Source organism: Zonotrichia albicollis, chromosome 4 (assembly GCF_047830755.1).
Source record: "Zonotrichia albicollis isolate bZonAlb1 chromosome 4, bZonAlb1.hap1, whole genome shotgun sequence".
Taxonomy (NCBI): Eukaryota; Metazoa; Chordata; class Aves; order Passeriformes; family Passerellidae; genus Zonotrichia; species Zonotrichia albicollis.
Window position 1 is genome coordinate 74098609 of NC_133822.1, and position 16891 is coordinate 74115499.

At 39.8% G+C, this 16891-nt stretch overlaps 1 protein-coding gene across 23 annotated transcripts in view; it reads left to right on the forward strand.

Moving 5' to 3' along the window:
• Positions 1-16891, forward strand: part of C2CD5 (C2 calcium dependent domain containing 5) — a 54052-nt gene that overhangs the window by 22513 nt on the left and 14648 nt on the right. For 10 of the 23 annotated variants that reach the window (XM_074540152.1, XM_074540154.1, XM_074540158.1 and 7 more), the window contains 4 exons: positions 10747-10861; positions 12527-12622; positions 14271-14462; positions 15764-15950. In XM_074540152.1, coding sequence (XP_074396253.1) covers positions 10747-10861; positions 12527-12622; positions 14271-14462; positions 15764-15950 — 590 coding nt within the window. Of the gene's footprint in view, positions 1-954; positions 1021-10746; positions 10862-12526; positions 12716-14270; positions 14463-15763; positions 15951-16891 lie in introns of all 23 variants that reach the window. The other 13 variants (XM_074540148.1, XM_074540139.1, XM_074540140.1 and 10 more) reach the window with 4 other exon arrangements.

Consider the following 16891-nt stretch of genomic DNA (forward strand, 5'->3'; position numbering starts at 1 on the left):
CAAGCAATTCTTCAGGCAGAAAGATCAGATTGTTGCTGATCTGAAGATTCAGTAAACTGGCAACATGTAATTAAATCCAAGACTTCATTTGAATTAGATCCTCCTTGTTTGAGGGATTTCTTTCAAGTATATTAGTACACAATGTTGCTCTTTTGTTTTCCTATTCTAAGATCCATTTACACAGTGAAGAAAAGATTAAAAAAAAAGAAATTAGTCTTTTAATTAATAATTAATACATGACTCTTTCTTTGCAACAAAGTTATTTTATGATTCTGTACTTTCAGTAGATTTCTGATACAGGTCTCTTATGTGCAAAATTGACTGTGAGATAGATGAAAGACAGAATATTAAAAATAATCAATTTTGCTCTTTGTATTATGCACTCCTTCCTTTTTGCCAGCTGACTGGAGGCAGTGTAAGCCATAAGGCAAGAAGAGATGTGTGTTTGCAGAGCTGCAGTGTTTGTCAGACTTGCACATTGCTCCTGACCAGTGAATGCAAAATGCATGATCCTTGGGACTCACACTGCAAAACAGCAGGAACAAAGGGGGAATGAAGGCACGTGGCTGTGGGAGGGAAGGTGGAGCAGTAGGAAAAAATTCTGGTCTAGTTAAGATTGTGAAGCATTTGAGTCAAATAAGTCTGTAAAATATTAAAGGAAGCAAACAAACTGGCAGAGTGATGAATCAGGAGAAGTGGAAGAGCAGAGAACATTTGCAGGTGCATTAAGAGCTTGCCAATAGGACCCAACTGCCAAATACTGTCCACGTTGGTCACCAGTGCCAGACTGCTACAGCATGCTCCTTTTTCCCTTTCTATTTCAGCTCTGATTAACTCTGCTGTCTGTGTCTTTCCAGTTCCTGTGGAGTGGTGTTGTCAATTGTGCTCTTGTTGGTAGTTTTTTCACTATTCTGCTTCTATAACTGATCTACTAATTTGCTGTTTTGAACTCAGCCTTTGTCGGAATTATGGGTAACACAAGATCATACAAACTGCTAGACTGGAATAGTTTCAATTCAGGTATTTTATTAGTCATTCAGTACTACATATGCTGACAGAAATTATGGCAGCTCAGTGAAGTTATTAGAAATGCTCTAGGATATTTAGGTTAATGCCTCAAATTTAAATCTATTTAATCATCAGATGCCTAAATGTCACATTTTCATGCTGTTAAAAACTTTGTTTAAAATTACAAAACATTGTTTTAGTATAATATAGTATTGCTAAGAATAATTTAATATCCATCTGGAAAGCTGAATGTTGAGATGTTTATTTCATAATCACTTTCAGCTCAGCATCCTTGAAGGGAGTAATTTAGGATAAGAGAAGGGATCATTCCTTGCACAGTTGGGATCATGTCAGGTGTGGGTTATTTTTTGGTTTGGGGTTTTTTGTGTAATGAGTTTTGGGTTTTTATTTTGGCCTATTGGTTTGCTTTGGGGGGGACTCTTGGTTAGTTTTGTTGTTTTGCATTGCCTTGCAGTTCCTTCAACAAAGGCTTTCCTCCTGTTAATTTCAGGAAATCAATGAATGTTTGTTCTTAGTACTAGCCCTAAAATAATAGTTGTACTATAGATAATGATAGATCTAAAAAATATCCAAGAAAAATAGAGATCTATCCGTTTAAAGAGAAGGGTAGTATGTAGCCCAGGATTTCTTGGTTCATCAAGCTTGTATTGTAAAGTGCAGCCAGTTACAGGACTTTAAACATAAGTATTTGAACTTTTTAATCACTTCATTACCCAGCTAGAAAAAAGCCCCAATATCCTTATGTTTTTATGCAGTTTTAGTAATCAGTGTGTAACTTCCTTAGATAGTAGGCCTTGTCAGACTTGGTGTTTATAAAGCTGGCACCATTAAAGGTACAAAGCTGACTCCTGAGGGCTTGCTTCCCCCAGACACTTTCCTTCTTGATAATTCACTCTTGCCATGCAGCTCTGTGTCATGCTCTAAAATTCAGTTTAAATATGCAGTTATTAAAAGCCAGACATTTTCCACTCTGCAAATTGTTCAAAAGTAGGGAGAGCTTAAAACCATTGGCTCATTTTTGTTGTTCCTTTTACAGTAAGCATCCTTTAAAATTATGATTGTGAGCTTTTCTGATTTTGTTTGTTTTCTTTGCTTGTTCTAAAGTGCTAATCTTTTAAAATTAACTTTTACTATATAAAAGAATATTGTCAAATTCTCAGGTCTGTGACTGGTATGGCATAGTCTGATCCAAGGTGTTAAAAATGTGTTGAAATTTTTGTGTATTGTGTGCAACCTTGAAAAGTTGGAATTCGTTGCTGCTTCTTCCAGATTGTTCAGTGAGGTGTTTTTATTGAAAGAATTTTATTGGAATAATGGAGTAAGTGAGTTTATGTACTGACACTAAGTATGCCTTGAACTAGGCTAGAAAAGTGATCCACAATGTAGGATTAGAGGCAAAGTGCAAGTCAGGAATTCAGTTCTTGGCAGAATATCCAAAACGGTTGTCTAAATTTTTTAGAGATTACAGGAAAATGAATGTGCATTTCTGTGTAAATAAAGCATTTTCCCCAGAGGTGTTGGTTGGAGTAGAGAGGTCTCAAACAAGGAGTATGTGTGGAGTTGATCCCTGCTGAGAGCGGTGTTTGTGCAGCCTTGGTGTGTCTGTAGGAGAGCAGGTCAGCCCTGCAGGTGTGGGTGGGCTTTAATCACACCCATAAGTGGGCTAAAATTATTTTCCTTTTGGAAAATGTCCAGGCTTCATTTCAGCTTGCTCAGTAACTGTGTAGTGCAGAAGGATATTTCTTTTTTTTTTTTAAATTTGTCTTGCCAATGGTTTAATTGTATGTAAGATACAGCAGAAGCATCCAGTGGTAGTGAGATGTCAGAGATTTGAAGGTGCTTGAAAATCAAACATGGAAGTAAAGACTGACTATTTAATGAATGGAAAAGAAGCTGCTTAAATATCTGGGAGTTCCATGTAGTTCAAGGAAGAATTGTTTAAATGTTTGTAAAATACAAAAAGGTGGATATGAAGATGAATTTGCAAAATGGAAGTGAAGAGTTGAGCAAAAGCTCATAGAAAAGAGGGCACATAATACAGTGGGAGATAGTCCCTGGGGCTGTCTCAGGGCAAGAATCAACTCAGGATAAAAGCATGCAGGAATCCTCAATGCAGGAGGCCGGGTCTTTGTTCAAGGGTGGCCCTGAGGTTAAACACAGAGCACAAAGGAAGGCAGTGCCAGAACTTGCTGGATAGAGGCTGCTTTTCCACGTGGCTGTTTCACAGCACCAACCTGTCATTTCTCACACAGTTAAATTTTATACTCCTCATTCGGGAAGCTGCTCCAGCAGTGCATCTTCAGCTCCAGCAGTCAGAAATATGGGAAGACAAAAGACGGGTAAAACGTTCCTCAGCATCTCTGAGCTCCCTGTGCAATACCCAGTCTCACTGTTGGAGTGTGAAATTCTCCAGAGTCAGTTTTGCATATGAGGAAACACAAGAGGAAAGCTTGGCTCTGTTTTGTTTCTGTAAATGAATGCTTTTCTTCCACAGAAATACAGAGACCGTGAAATGGCATTTCCAGCTGCGGTCTGGGTGTGAGCGTGGCCCAGCTGTGGGAGCACAGCAGGAAATGTCAGAATGTGCCTGTGGTGTCTGCTGTGCTTACCCTTCAGACCCACTAGTGAAAGCCCCGGCATTTGAAGGTTGGCCTCTTGCCTTTGCTTGGAGAATTTCCAGCTTGGCTTCTTGTCCATCAGTGTGTGTGTAAGGAAAATGGAAGGTTCAAGCAGTTGTCAGAGGCTTTTTCTGAAAAGAGTGAAGGGTGTGATGTTCTCCAGTAATAATTGACTCGTTTTCTGCAGAGGACTGAATGTTGCCAAGTAATTTCTATGGTTAATGTGAATGGTGTTTGAATATTATTTCTGGAAGCAGATACGCCCTTATGTTAGTGAAATCATTTTCATTGGGACTGTGCTTTTTTTTTGAGTGTTCTAAGTAGGTGTTTATGTAGCTGAAGAAAGGGTGGTCACTGAGCACAGTGCAGTATTTACACGTTCTGTTAGAGATTCATTAATGAACTTGGCATTTCAATTCCTAGTTTAGAATTCTCTGCCTACCTAAGTAATGCTATTTCATACTGCTTTAAAACTCTCCCTAAATTCTGGCTAATGGTGTGAAAGCCAATAGAAAGGTTTTTTTGCACAAGTGCTCCCAAAAAGCCATTGCTTATTGCACAACTACCCTTTGGTTTTGAATTGATAATACACAAGAGAGAGAACCTTGGTCTGGCAAAAATTGCGTTTTTGCACATAACTTATCCTGATTTCAAAATACAAGGCTTGACTAAAACTATTGTCTTCATAAAATTTCCTTCATGGATTGCATTGAGTTTTTTCAGCCTTCTGGTGTTTGCTTCTGTGGTTGCAAAGATACAGTTGTAGAACTTTCTGCCTGGCTCAAAATGTGTTATTGTTAGAAGAGAACCAGAATGGTTCTGGTTGAACCAGCACCTTCCCAAGTGCTGCACAATTACAGCTAAATGTGGCCTTGTAAAATGCCTGCTGGGGTTTGGTAGGAGGATACACAGGCAGAGAACACACGTTCTAACTGCCACAGGAGTAACTGATAAATGTCAATGGATAATGAATACGAGGCACAAGAGATTTTCTTTTCAAGTCTCCTTGCACCCAGGAGTTCCAAGAGGCTTCTCTGCCTAGTTTGCTTGTGAGTGCCCAGAGATAATAAACACGGGGTTCTGCATGCCTGAGGAGCGCAGACAAGGAATAGCAAACTCAGAGGCAGTGGCATTGCACACCAGCTGGTGCCATGGAGAGATCAGATGGGCTCAGAAAGCCCTGTCCTGTCACAGCACACAGTCCCCAGCTCTGGGTAACAGCCCCACCTGTAGTCACTTGAGGCTGTTCTTTCAAGATTGCTCATGGTTTACAATAGGCTGTACTGATGGTGCCAAGGTCTCAAAGCAACAGAGACACAGAATAGAATAAGTAGTTTCTTTGTTACCTGCTGAGTCACCATTCTAGGATGTGTGACTGAAATAATCACTAAAAGCTGGACTAACAAAGGCACATATTTATGCATGGAAATTATTTTCCAGAGGCAAATTTATTTCCTATATTTACTGTTTTCTAATTTCTGGGCAGTATTTTTGAGCTTTTATAATCCTAAGTATGATGCAATTTAAACCTTCATTTTTAAAGTATTTTAATTTTTAATAAATGTTTAGTTTTTAATATATTCTGAAAATCTTTCTTGCTTCAAATGCCTTATATTTTGACATAATATTTTTCATTTTATTTAAGTTGTATCACATGGTGGTTTCTTTTCTTTTAGCTCTGCACTTAATTATTACTGCTGCTTTCACATTATTACAAGATTATTTTTTTTTTTAGATGATACTTTTTTCAGTTTGTGCTCTTCCTATCAGACTTTCATCTACAATTAAAAGGAAAAGTTACAGCCACTGTTGTGGCTTTATTAAGCCATAAGGGGAACAATCCTTCTGTTTCTCCATCTTGGAGTATAATTTGGGATTAAAGCTATCACTCCCCAACAGTGAGCTCCCACTGAAAGGAATGATATATGGAATTTTGTGTATGGCTTCTCTTGGAGTCTTGGTGCTCATGTAGGGGTGTGTGAACAGAGAGTGCCTGTTCCCTTTGGGTGTGGTTACACTATTTCCTGCTAGTTTAGTGTATCCTAGTTTTCCTTTGATGTATCCCTACAATCTACTTCCTTCACGTGCTGTGACAAAGTTTTCATTTGTACATCTTTTACTCCTAAAGATGAAGATGGGGAGTAGTATTTCTGCACGCCGATGGAGTGGCTTGGACACTGTTTTGAAAGTTTTAGGATAATCTGCTGTAGGTTTAATTATTTGCTACCTGAATTTTGTGTTAATCTTTACGAACCAGAGGATTTGTGTTTCTTTAAAGTTATTTAGTTGTTAAATGTTTTAGAAGATTGATAATGTCAATGTTAATGGGATAACCAGAGAGGATTAAATAAAACTATAAGGTCCAGGGAAGGTTGCTTATAAACCTAACAAAGGTGTCTGTTAAAAAACCCAACCAGCCAAACCTACAGGAAAATACCACACATCTTTCTGTATAAGCTGTTAGTAGGCTTTTAATTAAGAAGATGTGAAAATAAGGGAACAATGAACATGTGGATAATGGCTTTGCCTAGTGAAAGATTCAAAGATTGAGTTTGAAAGAATAGTGACCTCCATTGCCATTTTTGAAAGAGAACAATGACCCATTTATAGATGGTGAAAATTTTCCTCAGATGGTTGTCCTCCTCCTGTCAGAGTATTGTGTTATACATGTAAATATTTCCTAAATTATGCCATGTAAAATTGGTTGAAATGAATCAGACAGTGCCTGCTTTGGAGCAATTTCCTCAGGTTGTTTAAGGATTCAGCTTTAAGGATACAGCAGCTCTTATGTATGAACAGTGTCATCAAGAGGCCATTCTTCTTGACCTGTCTTCAGTTTCAAAAATCTATATGGACCAGCAAAATGCAGCTTCTGGGGAAATCTTGAAAGAACCTGTACGAGTGAACCTCTAGCAAATAAACTTGGGAAAACTAATGAATTGGAAGGTGATAGTGTCTGGGTGAAAGGTTTAGACAGAATATTGTCCCCTGGCTAGTGCAGCTCCAGCCTGTATTCTAAGGGAGAGGGGTGACTTGGTGGTGGATAGAGCTAGCTCAAAGAACATTCCAGGTACAGAGGTGCTGGCTGTGGCCTGTAAAACTGCTGAATAAAATCTCTTTGGAAAGTTCCAGCTGGAGGAGGCCTGAGTTGGCACGATTTTTATAGAACACTGTACTTTTGACAGCATTGTTTCTCAAATCCTCAACCACAGAAACAGTGTGCTTTGCTTCCACTGGGTTATAAATATCCTGCCAGTTGGGAAACATTAATGCAGTAAGTTTAGCGTTCAGCCTTGGTTTCCCACAAAGGGGACGTAATTAGCAGTGGAATCTCCTGCAAACCTTTCTGCCTCAAGTTGTAGAGAGCCCTTGGTCCCAAGGACTGGGTACATTTGCTAGAAAAGCTTGTGATGAGTGCTCTGTATGCTTGCCTTCTTGCTTCCACCTAGAATCCAGGGCCATTACTTTCTGTAACCATTTCAGTGAGCTGCCATAGTTTTCAGTCTGTACTGTCACCTGATCCAAGCATGCGCCAAAGTACCCACCGTTTCTGGCTCCTGTCTGCTGAATCTGCTTTGCAAACCCTCAGCTCTTGAGCTTTTGCCTCAGCCAAACAACCGACAGGCACTCCATGGAGTGTGCTGGACACATGCCATCCTGCTTCCCTAACTCCTCTAATTGTTGATGTAACTCCTGAGCTTTACTAAACTTGTAAGTGCTACGACGGCATCCCCATGTGAAATCGTGTGGCTCATGTGTCAAAAAGGCTGCTTGTGAAAATATTTGTCAGAAGAATATGAATGCTACACATTGCACTGCATTCAGTGTTTCGTATCAACCTATTATTGCGATGTCATGGTGTTTGATTTGAATTGTAGACAATTCTTTTGTGTTTTAATACGCAAAGGTAAGTTCACGTAAACTGAATGTACAGTATTTCTATATAAAGATAATAATTATTTTTGGCCTCTTTCTGCAAGAAAAAAATAGTCAAATATCTTAAGCAGAGGTCACAGTCTTCTTTACAAACAATTGTTTCTGCATGACTCTTATAGAAATATTTGTTCGTGTATGATAAGAAATTGTTGGATTCTTTGAAAGATATTGGGCCTGATCCTGTTAACACTGAAGACAATGGCTGGGAAATGCTTCTTTCCTCTCAAAAGAATGAAAATGATCCGTTATATTTCTGTAGTTAGTGTTGTTAGTGAGGATATTGAACAGGTTCTTAGACTAAAGGGTTAAATGTTGTTTTAGCAAGACAGTGTGGAGCAACTTCACAACGGTACGTGTTTGCCATAATGGTAAGGTGTCCCTGTAGATGTTAGGTAAGGAAATTCTTAAGTCTCTTAAGTTCAATAATTTAAACTATAATTTCTTGTGGAGGAAAGCTAAATGTGTGCATAGAATTTGGGACCCGTCACTATTTCTACCCTTTATGTTCACTTTAAGGATCGCTGTTTCCTTTCACCATCTCATTCCATTTCAGTTTTCACTGTGGCTACATTCCTTTTCAATGTCATTCCTGTCTTTATCACTCTTACCTTTATTTCACAGCACTAGCACTTTTTGTGTTCATCCTCAGTCACCCCACCTGTTGTTACTCTCAAATCCTCATCATGACTTCACATTTTCTTGCACTTTGACTTGGAAATGTCACTGGTGATAAGTAGAAGCAGTTTTTGCCACATGGAACCAAAAGGTGTAAAAAGTTGTAGTTTTGAAAACTGGCACTTTTTTCTCTAGGAAGAAGGGTATTTCTTCCTTGCAGGTGTTTTTCTGTGAAGTACAAGAATTTGTGTGGCTGCTCAGTCAGTGTTTATAGCCGGCTGCCTGTGACCCAGTCTCACTGAGCAGATGCTTTTCTGCATGGTCACAGAACCACTTTTGCTGCTGCTTAGACTTTTCATGTATGAGGAGAAACACATTGCTTATCCAAACAATCTCTGGCCCATGCCTGGAGGGGAGAGGAGGAATCCCTCCCAAGATCCATGTCCCTGTCACCAAAAAGAGTTAGAAAGACCTTTGACAGAATGTGCCTGTGCTCTCCCATCCTCCATAGCCTGCATTTGGCAGATGTTGCAGCCTGGCCTTACAGTCCCTTCCCAGAGACTCCGTTGGTTCAGCCAGCCCTGCTGCAGCTCCCTGCTGGAGCAGAGCAGCCTCTCTGCAGAGGGGTCCCTGCATCCCTGCAGAGAAGGCATTTCCCATTTTCTGTGCCACAGGTGGTCCTGAGAGCTGAGCTGGGCAGCTCCCGCCCTGTGTGTGGTGGATTGTTTCTGCAGCAGTCCCAGGAATTCCAGAGCTGGCACGAGCAGGTGCTCCAGGACTGAGTCAGGATTGCTGAGTGTCATCCTGAGCATTTACTGCCCCAGTCACTGAGAGCATTTAACAGTGTTTTCACCCTGAGAGTGAGGTGCAGCCCCTCAAGAGCCTGCCAGCAGTGCACTGGAGCCTCCTGAAGTGACCTTGGATTGCAGAACGTGGTTGGTGCAGCTCACAGAAACCCCTTGGTTTGTGTTCTGATGTGTGTGTTGTTGTTCATTGCAGAGAACGTTCTAGGAACTCACTGCAAGGTTTTTTCTGTTCGCTGTTGGTTTCTTAAAGCAAAGGTTGAATAAACTTCAGTCTGAGCATCCAGGCTGCTGTAATGCTGTGAGTTACACAAGCACTGCCATCTAAAGTTAGGTATAATTGAATATACAGACCTCTGCTCTTCCTTTGAATTGGAAAAGATCATTAGTTTAGTTTAGAGAATTTGGAGCCTAGTTCTAAATGCAAACTTGAGGTAAAGTCATGAATGAATACATCTTACTTTACAATATTTCTGTTTCAGTAACTTAAATTCTGTGTATATCTGCATCTTGCATTTTTGTTTGTCATGTTGTCAGAGAAGCAAGTGTATGATAGTGTGGTTATCATACACTGTGTTGGTAAATATTCCTGATAGTACAAAATTGGTTCCAAATAACTTCCAGGTTTTGACTTTGATATTTAAATTATGATTCAGCAAGGAGAACTCAGTAGCCAGAAGTTTGTATCTGTGCTAAGTTCAGTTAATTTCAGAGAAGTTCCATAAGAATCTCTCTACTCAGAACCCTTGGTAATGATTGTTACTGGTTTTCCCTTTTTGTATCAACAATTAACACAGTTGCTAACCAAAATCATTGTAACAGGTAAGTTTTGAGAGAAGAAACAGCTGACAAATTCCAGTTGTAAATTCAGTGTTTGTTGGCTTGTTTGTAAGACAAGAGCTTTAGTTGTGGGAGCTAATTGCTGAGCAGTTACAAAATAAATGGACTGCATGAACTTATTCTAGCCGCACACTCCTGTTGTATTTTTGTATCTTGTAGCTTTCAAGAAAAGCAGGCAGGATATATTTAACATGTAACCTTGGGGACAGTAAAGGTAGTTTGAATCCATTCATGGCCATGGAGGGCAGGTGCAGTTTCCAGGATCCTGACTCAGAAAAGCACTGACAGCATGCATCCTGTATTTCTTCACGTTGTAAATGTAGGAGTGGTTTCAAATCCCTTTGGCTTCTCACAGCTACAAGTGCCACAGAACTGTCTGCTTGATGAGTGGTACAGTTTGGAACAAATATTTTCAAAATCTGGTTAAGAGAGAACTGCTTCCAGTAGGAAAGCTTATTGAGGTTATTTCAGAGATAGCAAGTGCACAGCAATGTAAAATCTAAGTTTACTACTAGAAATACTGTTTATTACAGTTAGTTTTTCAGCATTACAGAGTATCTGGTGTTACACACTGCTTTGTGTTGTGGGAAGCTGAGGCTGTGGTTTGGGACTAAAACCAGGTAGAGACTGGAACAATATCTACAATATCTTAGTGTTACCTGGCATATGGACAGCAAGGAGAATGCAGTAATTTGTGAGAGTCTGCTCATGTGGGGGAGAAACAAGGTAATGAGTGCAAAAGTCCTGTTAGTGTTTCCTTGAAGTGTATAAGTAGGAAGGAAATAAAGTGTCCACATTGAAAGCACGTGAATGTGAAAACCTCAGCTTTTCAGGTGAATGAATTGCATGCAGCTTGGTGTCAGCCCAGTCCAGAGTAGTGAACTGATTTATACTTTGTCTTTCAGATGAACCAGAGACACGAGATGCCTGGTGGGCAGAAATCAGACAAGAGATAAAATCCCATGCCAAGGCATTGGGTTGTCATGCTGTAGTGGGCTACAGTGAATCAACCAGCATTTGGTAAATCATGATGATGATTTGATTTTCAAAATGCCACAGAAAATGTATTTCATCATCAGTGGATTAAAAATTAACTATTGCAGTACAGGTGTTGGTACTGTCTATTATATAACTACAGAGTTTAAGTGAGATTATGGAATTTCAGTATTAGGCGTTTTTATATATGTTTAGATCTGGGTTTTAAGTTTTTCTAATTAATGTTACAATTTTTTTATTTTAAGCTAGAACTTAGTTTGTTTTGTAGTATCAGTATTAATTTATCCATGAAGTTTTCTGAATCTAATCTACCTAAATAATTAAGACTATTCCTAAAAGTTTATGTATTGAAGTTTCATTATTGGATAACAACTGGCAGACCAGAACTTAAATGGAAGATTTCACATTTCAGGCCCAAAACAAGCTTGTCCTGGAGCCAGATGTGTCTGCTGATATTAAACAGAAAATTACCCTGGTTCACTATTTTGAATTGCATTTGGGAAGCAGCAAGCAAATTCCAACATCTGAATTTATTTCCTTTCAAATTGATTTTGCTTATATGTTTTAAGGTGAAAGCACTAAAAATTTGCTTTTTTAAGGAGAGGAGCTGGAAAAGTTTTGGTTTACCCTATTTTCCTCAATTACTCCATCACTGAGGGATAACACACCAACATGAAGCATTTATTCCTTTGCTTGTCAGTCTCCTTGTAGTAAGCATGAATAGTTTGTATTCTTTTTCCTACCCTAACTATGGGGAAAGAATGTTTAGAGCATAGGCAGTCAGGTACTGGGTTATTTGATGCTTGCATTTCTCTACAGGAATTGAATGTGGTAGTGTTTGATTATTGATAAAATACTTAGTGGAATTCCTATACTGTATTGCCAGTTCAGCTTTATTCCATGCTCAAAGCGCAAACCTGTGTAAGTTCTGGTCTGCCAGATGTGTTATGTAGGAAAAATTATTTTGGAAAGAGAAACAAGAACAAAAAATAAAAAGACAAGTGTGTCATTCCAGAAAACATGGGAAAAATTTTCTCTATTTTTTTCCATATAGTATTTTATACTGAATGCTAGATGGTTTTATATTTAACAACTTGAGAATTATTAAAGCTCTGTGGTCGTTCTGAGACGTTTGAACTCTGCTAAATCCTAAGTATGGTTGTTTACTTTACATGCAAAATGTACCATTTCTGTAATTCTTCCTAGTAAAATTTTACTATTTTGCCACTTTTTATCCTTCAAGAAGCACTCTTGTCAGTGTTGAGTTGTGAAAATTGAAAGTTCATTTTGAAAATTGCAAGTTAATAAGATGCTGGGGCTCTCAACTTCCATTTTACTTTGGTAAAAAATTATGCCTTGGTTTTTTTTAATGTTTACTTGGTTTGCTGTATTTCTTTGCATTTTTAACCACAGAACTGAAAACCATACTTAAACCTGGTTAGCCTTTATCTTGTTATATTATTTGTGACATGAGACCAAGCTCTCAAGTCTCTCTGTGCAATCCTCCTTCACCTTAGGCGATGGTTATGGTTTAAGGGCCAGAAGAGGATTGTGATTTTGAATGGGTAAAATTGCACAAGTGCACAGAACTCCACTGAGACTTGTATAGCCTTTGGCTCTGATGATTTGCTGTGCAAGCAGCCTCTGAGCAGAAGGAATTCACTGTGTTGTTGTTCTTTTCTCTTATAGTGAAGAGGTCTGTATTTTGTCCGCATCTGGCACAGCAGCTGTACTGAACCCTAGGTTCCTTCAGGATGGCACCATGGAAGGCTGTTTGGAACAAAGGTTGTCATGGCAGCCTGGCTTCTTTTCCATAGGGTCAGAGAAGGGAGAGGTTGATTTTTTTCCTCAGAGCCAAGATAGTTCTTCTCTATTAGGGTAGGTTACAGTGTTACAGTGCAGGATGCGGGACCAACCACTTACTGCTTTTCACTAACAACAACCACCACAGGAGTAATGGAGCTCTGCACCCACTTAGATACTTGTTTTTATTTCTAACAGTCTCAATAAGGTAACACGTTTGACTACTAACACAGACCATAACTCAGTTTTCTCCTTCGCTGCTCTTCAGGTCTCTTTGCTCTGTTTTGTATCACACCATAAAAAATGACAGATGTTTGATAACTTAGATAAGCCAAAAGTGGCTGTGTCTGTAATGTGTGTATATCTGCTCCATTAAATACTATCTATGTGTGGGAGATAAAGTAGCTTGGTTATTAAACGGATATGATGCCAGGTTTCCCCAAAATAGGTATGTGTTTGTTGAAGCTGATGAACAAAAGTATGAAACTGAAGTTTCCCTTTGTTTCTGCTCTTGCAAATAGAATTTGAACAATGAGCCTTGCCACAAAGTTATTTTTGGGGAAAAAAAGATTAATTAATGCTTATTGGTAATTTATTATGTATTCATCAGGATAGTAATCAAATATTTCAAGGGATAATTATAGTTGTAAGCAAGGCTATTCCTTACACTTTAGCACTTGCATTGCTTTTTCCATAATGAACCACTCGACATGGTTTATTTAGAATTTATTATTCTTTTACTTTGTTAGCAGAAGACCATTGTCTTCTAGTGTAGACAGTTTTAAAAACTGTAGCCAGAACTAAAATACTTGGTTTTGTAGTCACTATATGACAGAGAGAAAGAAATACTGTGTTTGTAACATAAAGAAAATACCACTTTTTCAAAATATGTGTTTTGGGGCTACTAAGAGTTGTGGCATGGATTAGAAGTGCCAGAGGGAGGTAAAACAGACAAAGCTCATGCTCAACACTAAATCTGTTTGCCAAAGTCTTATGATAACTAATGTTCCAAATCTGATAGACTTGCTTAAGCACCTCTTCAAAATCCCTGAGAATTGCTGATGTGAAACAGAATGCATTTGCAGTGATGCAGTTGGCCTGTGCTTTCCCTGTTCATAATTTTATAGTGGTCATTCCTGGGTTATAAGGAAATAATTCATTTTACCTTCTTGTGCTGCCTCTCAAAAGAATGTTTGGTTTGTTGTTTGTGTTCTGCTCTTATGGGGTTTTGGACACAATGAGAAAAAGAGAATTTTTGGTGTGTTTGGTACAGCAAATTCTGTGTACAACTGTTGTATCATGGATTTTATTTGGAAGTTACCCTGCTTCAAGCCAGCTCAGTGATGCTACAGGTTTTTATGAGTTGTTGGTCACTGAATGTCCTTTTTCTCAATCCCTGCATAAGAAGTTTCAATGCAAGTTTTATTGCTAGCATTTTAGCAAGTAGTGTGCACCCTTTTCTTGTGGCTGGTGTATTGTAATACTTGTCAGCCTGGTGTCATGGAGCAGAGTTCAGTTGTGGTGGATGATTGGAGCAGCCCTCTGTAGGTGTTTATTCACATGTGCACTTACTGAGCATGGTTAACAAGATGCAAATGTTTTAAGCTTTCTCTCCATAATGTGTTTTTAGGATTGAAGAAGCTTCACCACCAGGTTGTGGATTTTGCCATATCCCATATGATGAATTGAACATGCCATTTCCTGCCCACCTCACTTACTGTTACAACTGCAGGAAGCAAAAAGTTCCTGATGTCCTTTTCACCACAATCGACCTTCCTGTAGAGGCAATAGTTGTTGGGAAGGGATGTCTCATTCAAGCCAGGTATCTGTCTAAATAATTCCTTCTAGTGCAGTGCAGTTTTGGAGACCTCTGAAAGAACTCCTGTTGCTAAAATCCAATGTGGCATCAAACCTTATATTATAAAACATACAATTGGCATGTGTTCCTAAATAACATTTCTCTCTCAAAGTATCACTGCACTGGTGTGGGCTTTGAATTTCAGCTTGTAGGACTAAACCCAAAGAGAGGAAGATATAGTCAGAGATGGGATTGCTATGCTCTGTTTTGTTCTTTTCAGATAAATATGGCTAATGCTTTAGCTGTGAGGGCACTTGGGTTTGGGATTTTTTCTTCTTTCCAATGTGTGGCTTGAATAACTGTATTAATAGGAATTTTAAAAGTTCTACCACTAAAAATTACAGTAGTAATTTTGTGTACTTGTGCCTGAAATGTTTGAGGCTTGCAGCAAGAGAGGCAGATGTTTGCATGGGAGCTCCTAGTAGAAGAAAAGCTGAAAATAGAAGTTTTCAGATGGCACTGTCTCAAGGAGTTCTTGTAAAGAGCTGGCACTTTATTGTACTGCTGCATCAATCTAGAGGAATTGGAAAGAGGCTGCCCTGGGCCATGCAGTGGGAATTACAGATGGTTTATGGAGCTGCCCTGGGTTATCCAGTGGGGAGGGAGTTGCAGATGGTTTATGGAGGTGCCCTGGGTTATCCAGTGGGGAGGGAATTGCAGTTGTTCAAGAAGCTGCCCTCGGTTATGCAGTGAGAATTGCAGATGTTAAAGAAGCTGCCCTAGGTTATGCAGTGGGAATGAACATGGTTTATGGAGCTGCCCTGGGCCATGCAGTGAGAATTGCAGATGGTTTATGGAGCTGCCCTGGGCCATGCAGCGAGTAGGGAATCACAGATGGTTTATGGAGCTGCCCTGGGCCATGCAGTGAGCAGGGAATCACAGATGGTTTATGGAGCTGCCCTGGGCCATGCAGCGAGCAGGGAATCACAGATGGTTTATGGAGCTGCCTTGGGCCATGCAGCGAGTAGGGAATCACAGATGGTTTATGGAGCTGCCCTGGGCCATGCAGTGAGCAGGGAATCACAGATGGTTTATGGAGCTGCCCTGGGCCATGCAGCGAGCAGGGAATCACAGATGGTTTATGGAGCTGCCCTGGGCCATGCAGTGAGAATTGCAGGTGGTTTATGGAGCTGCCCTGGGCCATGCAGTGAGAATTGCAGGTGGTTTATGGAGCTGCCCTGGGCCATGCAGCGAGCAGGGAGTTGCAGAGGCTCCCCCTGACCCTCCCCAGCCCTGCCAGAGCCCTGTCTGTGCTCCTGTTCCAGGCTGTGCCGGCTGAAGAAGAAAGCTCAGGCTGAGGCCAACGCCACCTCCATCAGCAACCTGCTGCCCTTCATGGAGTACGAAGTGCACACACAGCTGATGAACAAGCTCAAGCTGAGGGGAATGAATGCCCTCTTTGGGCTCAGAATTCAGATCACTGTGGGGGAAAACATGCTGATGGGCTTGGCAGTAAGTACTGCTGGGATCCTGGGCTGCGTCTGCTTTCCTACAGTGTTTTTTCAGGAAAACATGCAAGTGTTGTGGGATTCAGAGTCATCAGACATATTAAATTGTCATTTTAAGAGCAAGTATCTTAATTATTGTAAAATCAGGACAGACTTGTCCTTCATAACCAGCAGAAGAAGATTCAAATAGCTTGAAAATGGTAAAAGATAAGATGATTCAAAAGAGGATGAGAGAAAAAGAAACTTCAAACAGTTAATTGGCACAAGTTGTAGAAAAAGACGGTATTCTTTAAAGGTCCTGTCAAAGAGGTCCCTGTTCCTCAAACTGAATTTGCAGTTCCATGACAAATAAGGTCAATTAAGCCTGTCAGGAAATGTTTTGGTTATTTGGCAACAAGGGGAAGTTCCGTTGCCTCTTCTTTGATGGAGCTGAAGAAATAAATTATAGATTTGAGAAAGTCAAGAGATGTTCATTAACAATAGTTTCTAACCCCATTCTTTCATGCTAGATTAGACTAGTGAATTTGCTGCTTCTTCCTGCATCAGGGGATGCTGGGGTAATTCTGGCTGCAATCTTCTTTTGTCTTTCACAATCTGTTTCCTGAAAATGGAAATGGGGTTCTCACAACCTCACTGATGCTGTACATGGTTTGGCCAAATTTCAGATCTTCAAAAACTCAAACTATTTACTTATGCAAAGCATGCTGGGGCAGAGGCTTTAATTTTTAGTTTGTTTGGAATTTTTAGACAAGTTTCAGAGTTCAGAGTTCCACCGTGAGAAATGGAAAAGAGGGAGTTGTCCAAAAGAATAGTGAAGTTTTTCATAAGTGAACAGAAGAGAAAGATCCTTTTGTTTATTTACAAGAGGTGTTGCTGTGATTTGCATGTTACAATGCTGTTGTAGCACAAGATCAACTTAGCTAATATGCCAAAGCTTTATATGAA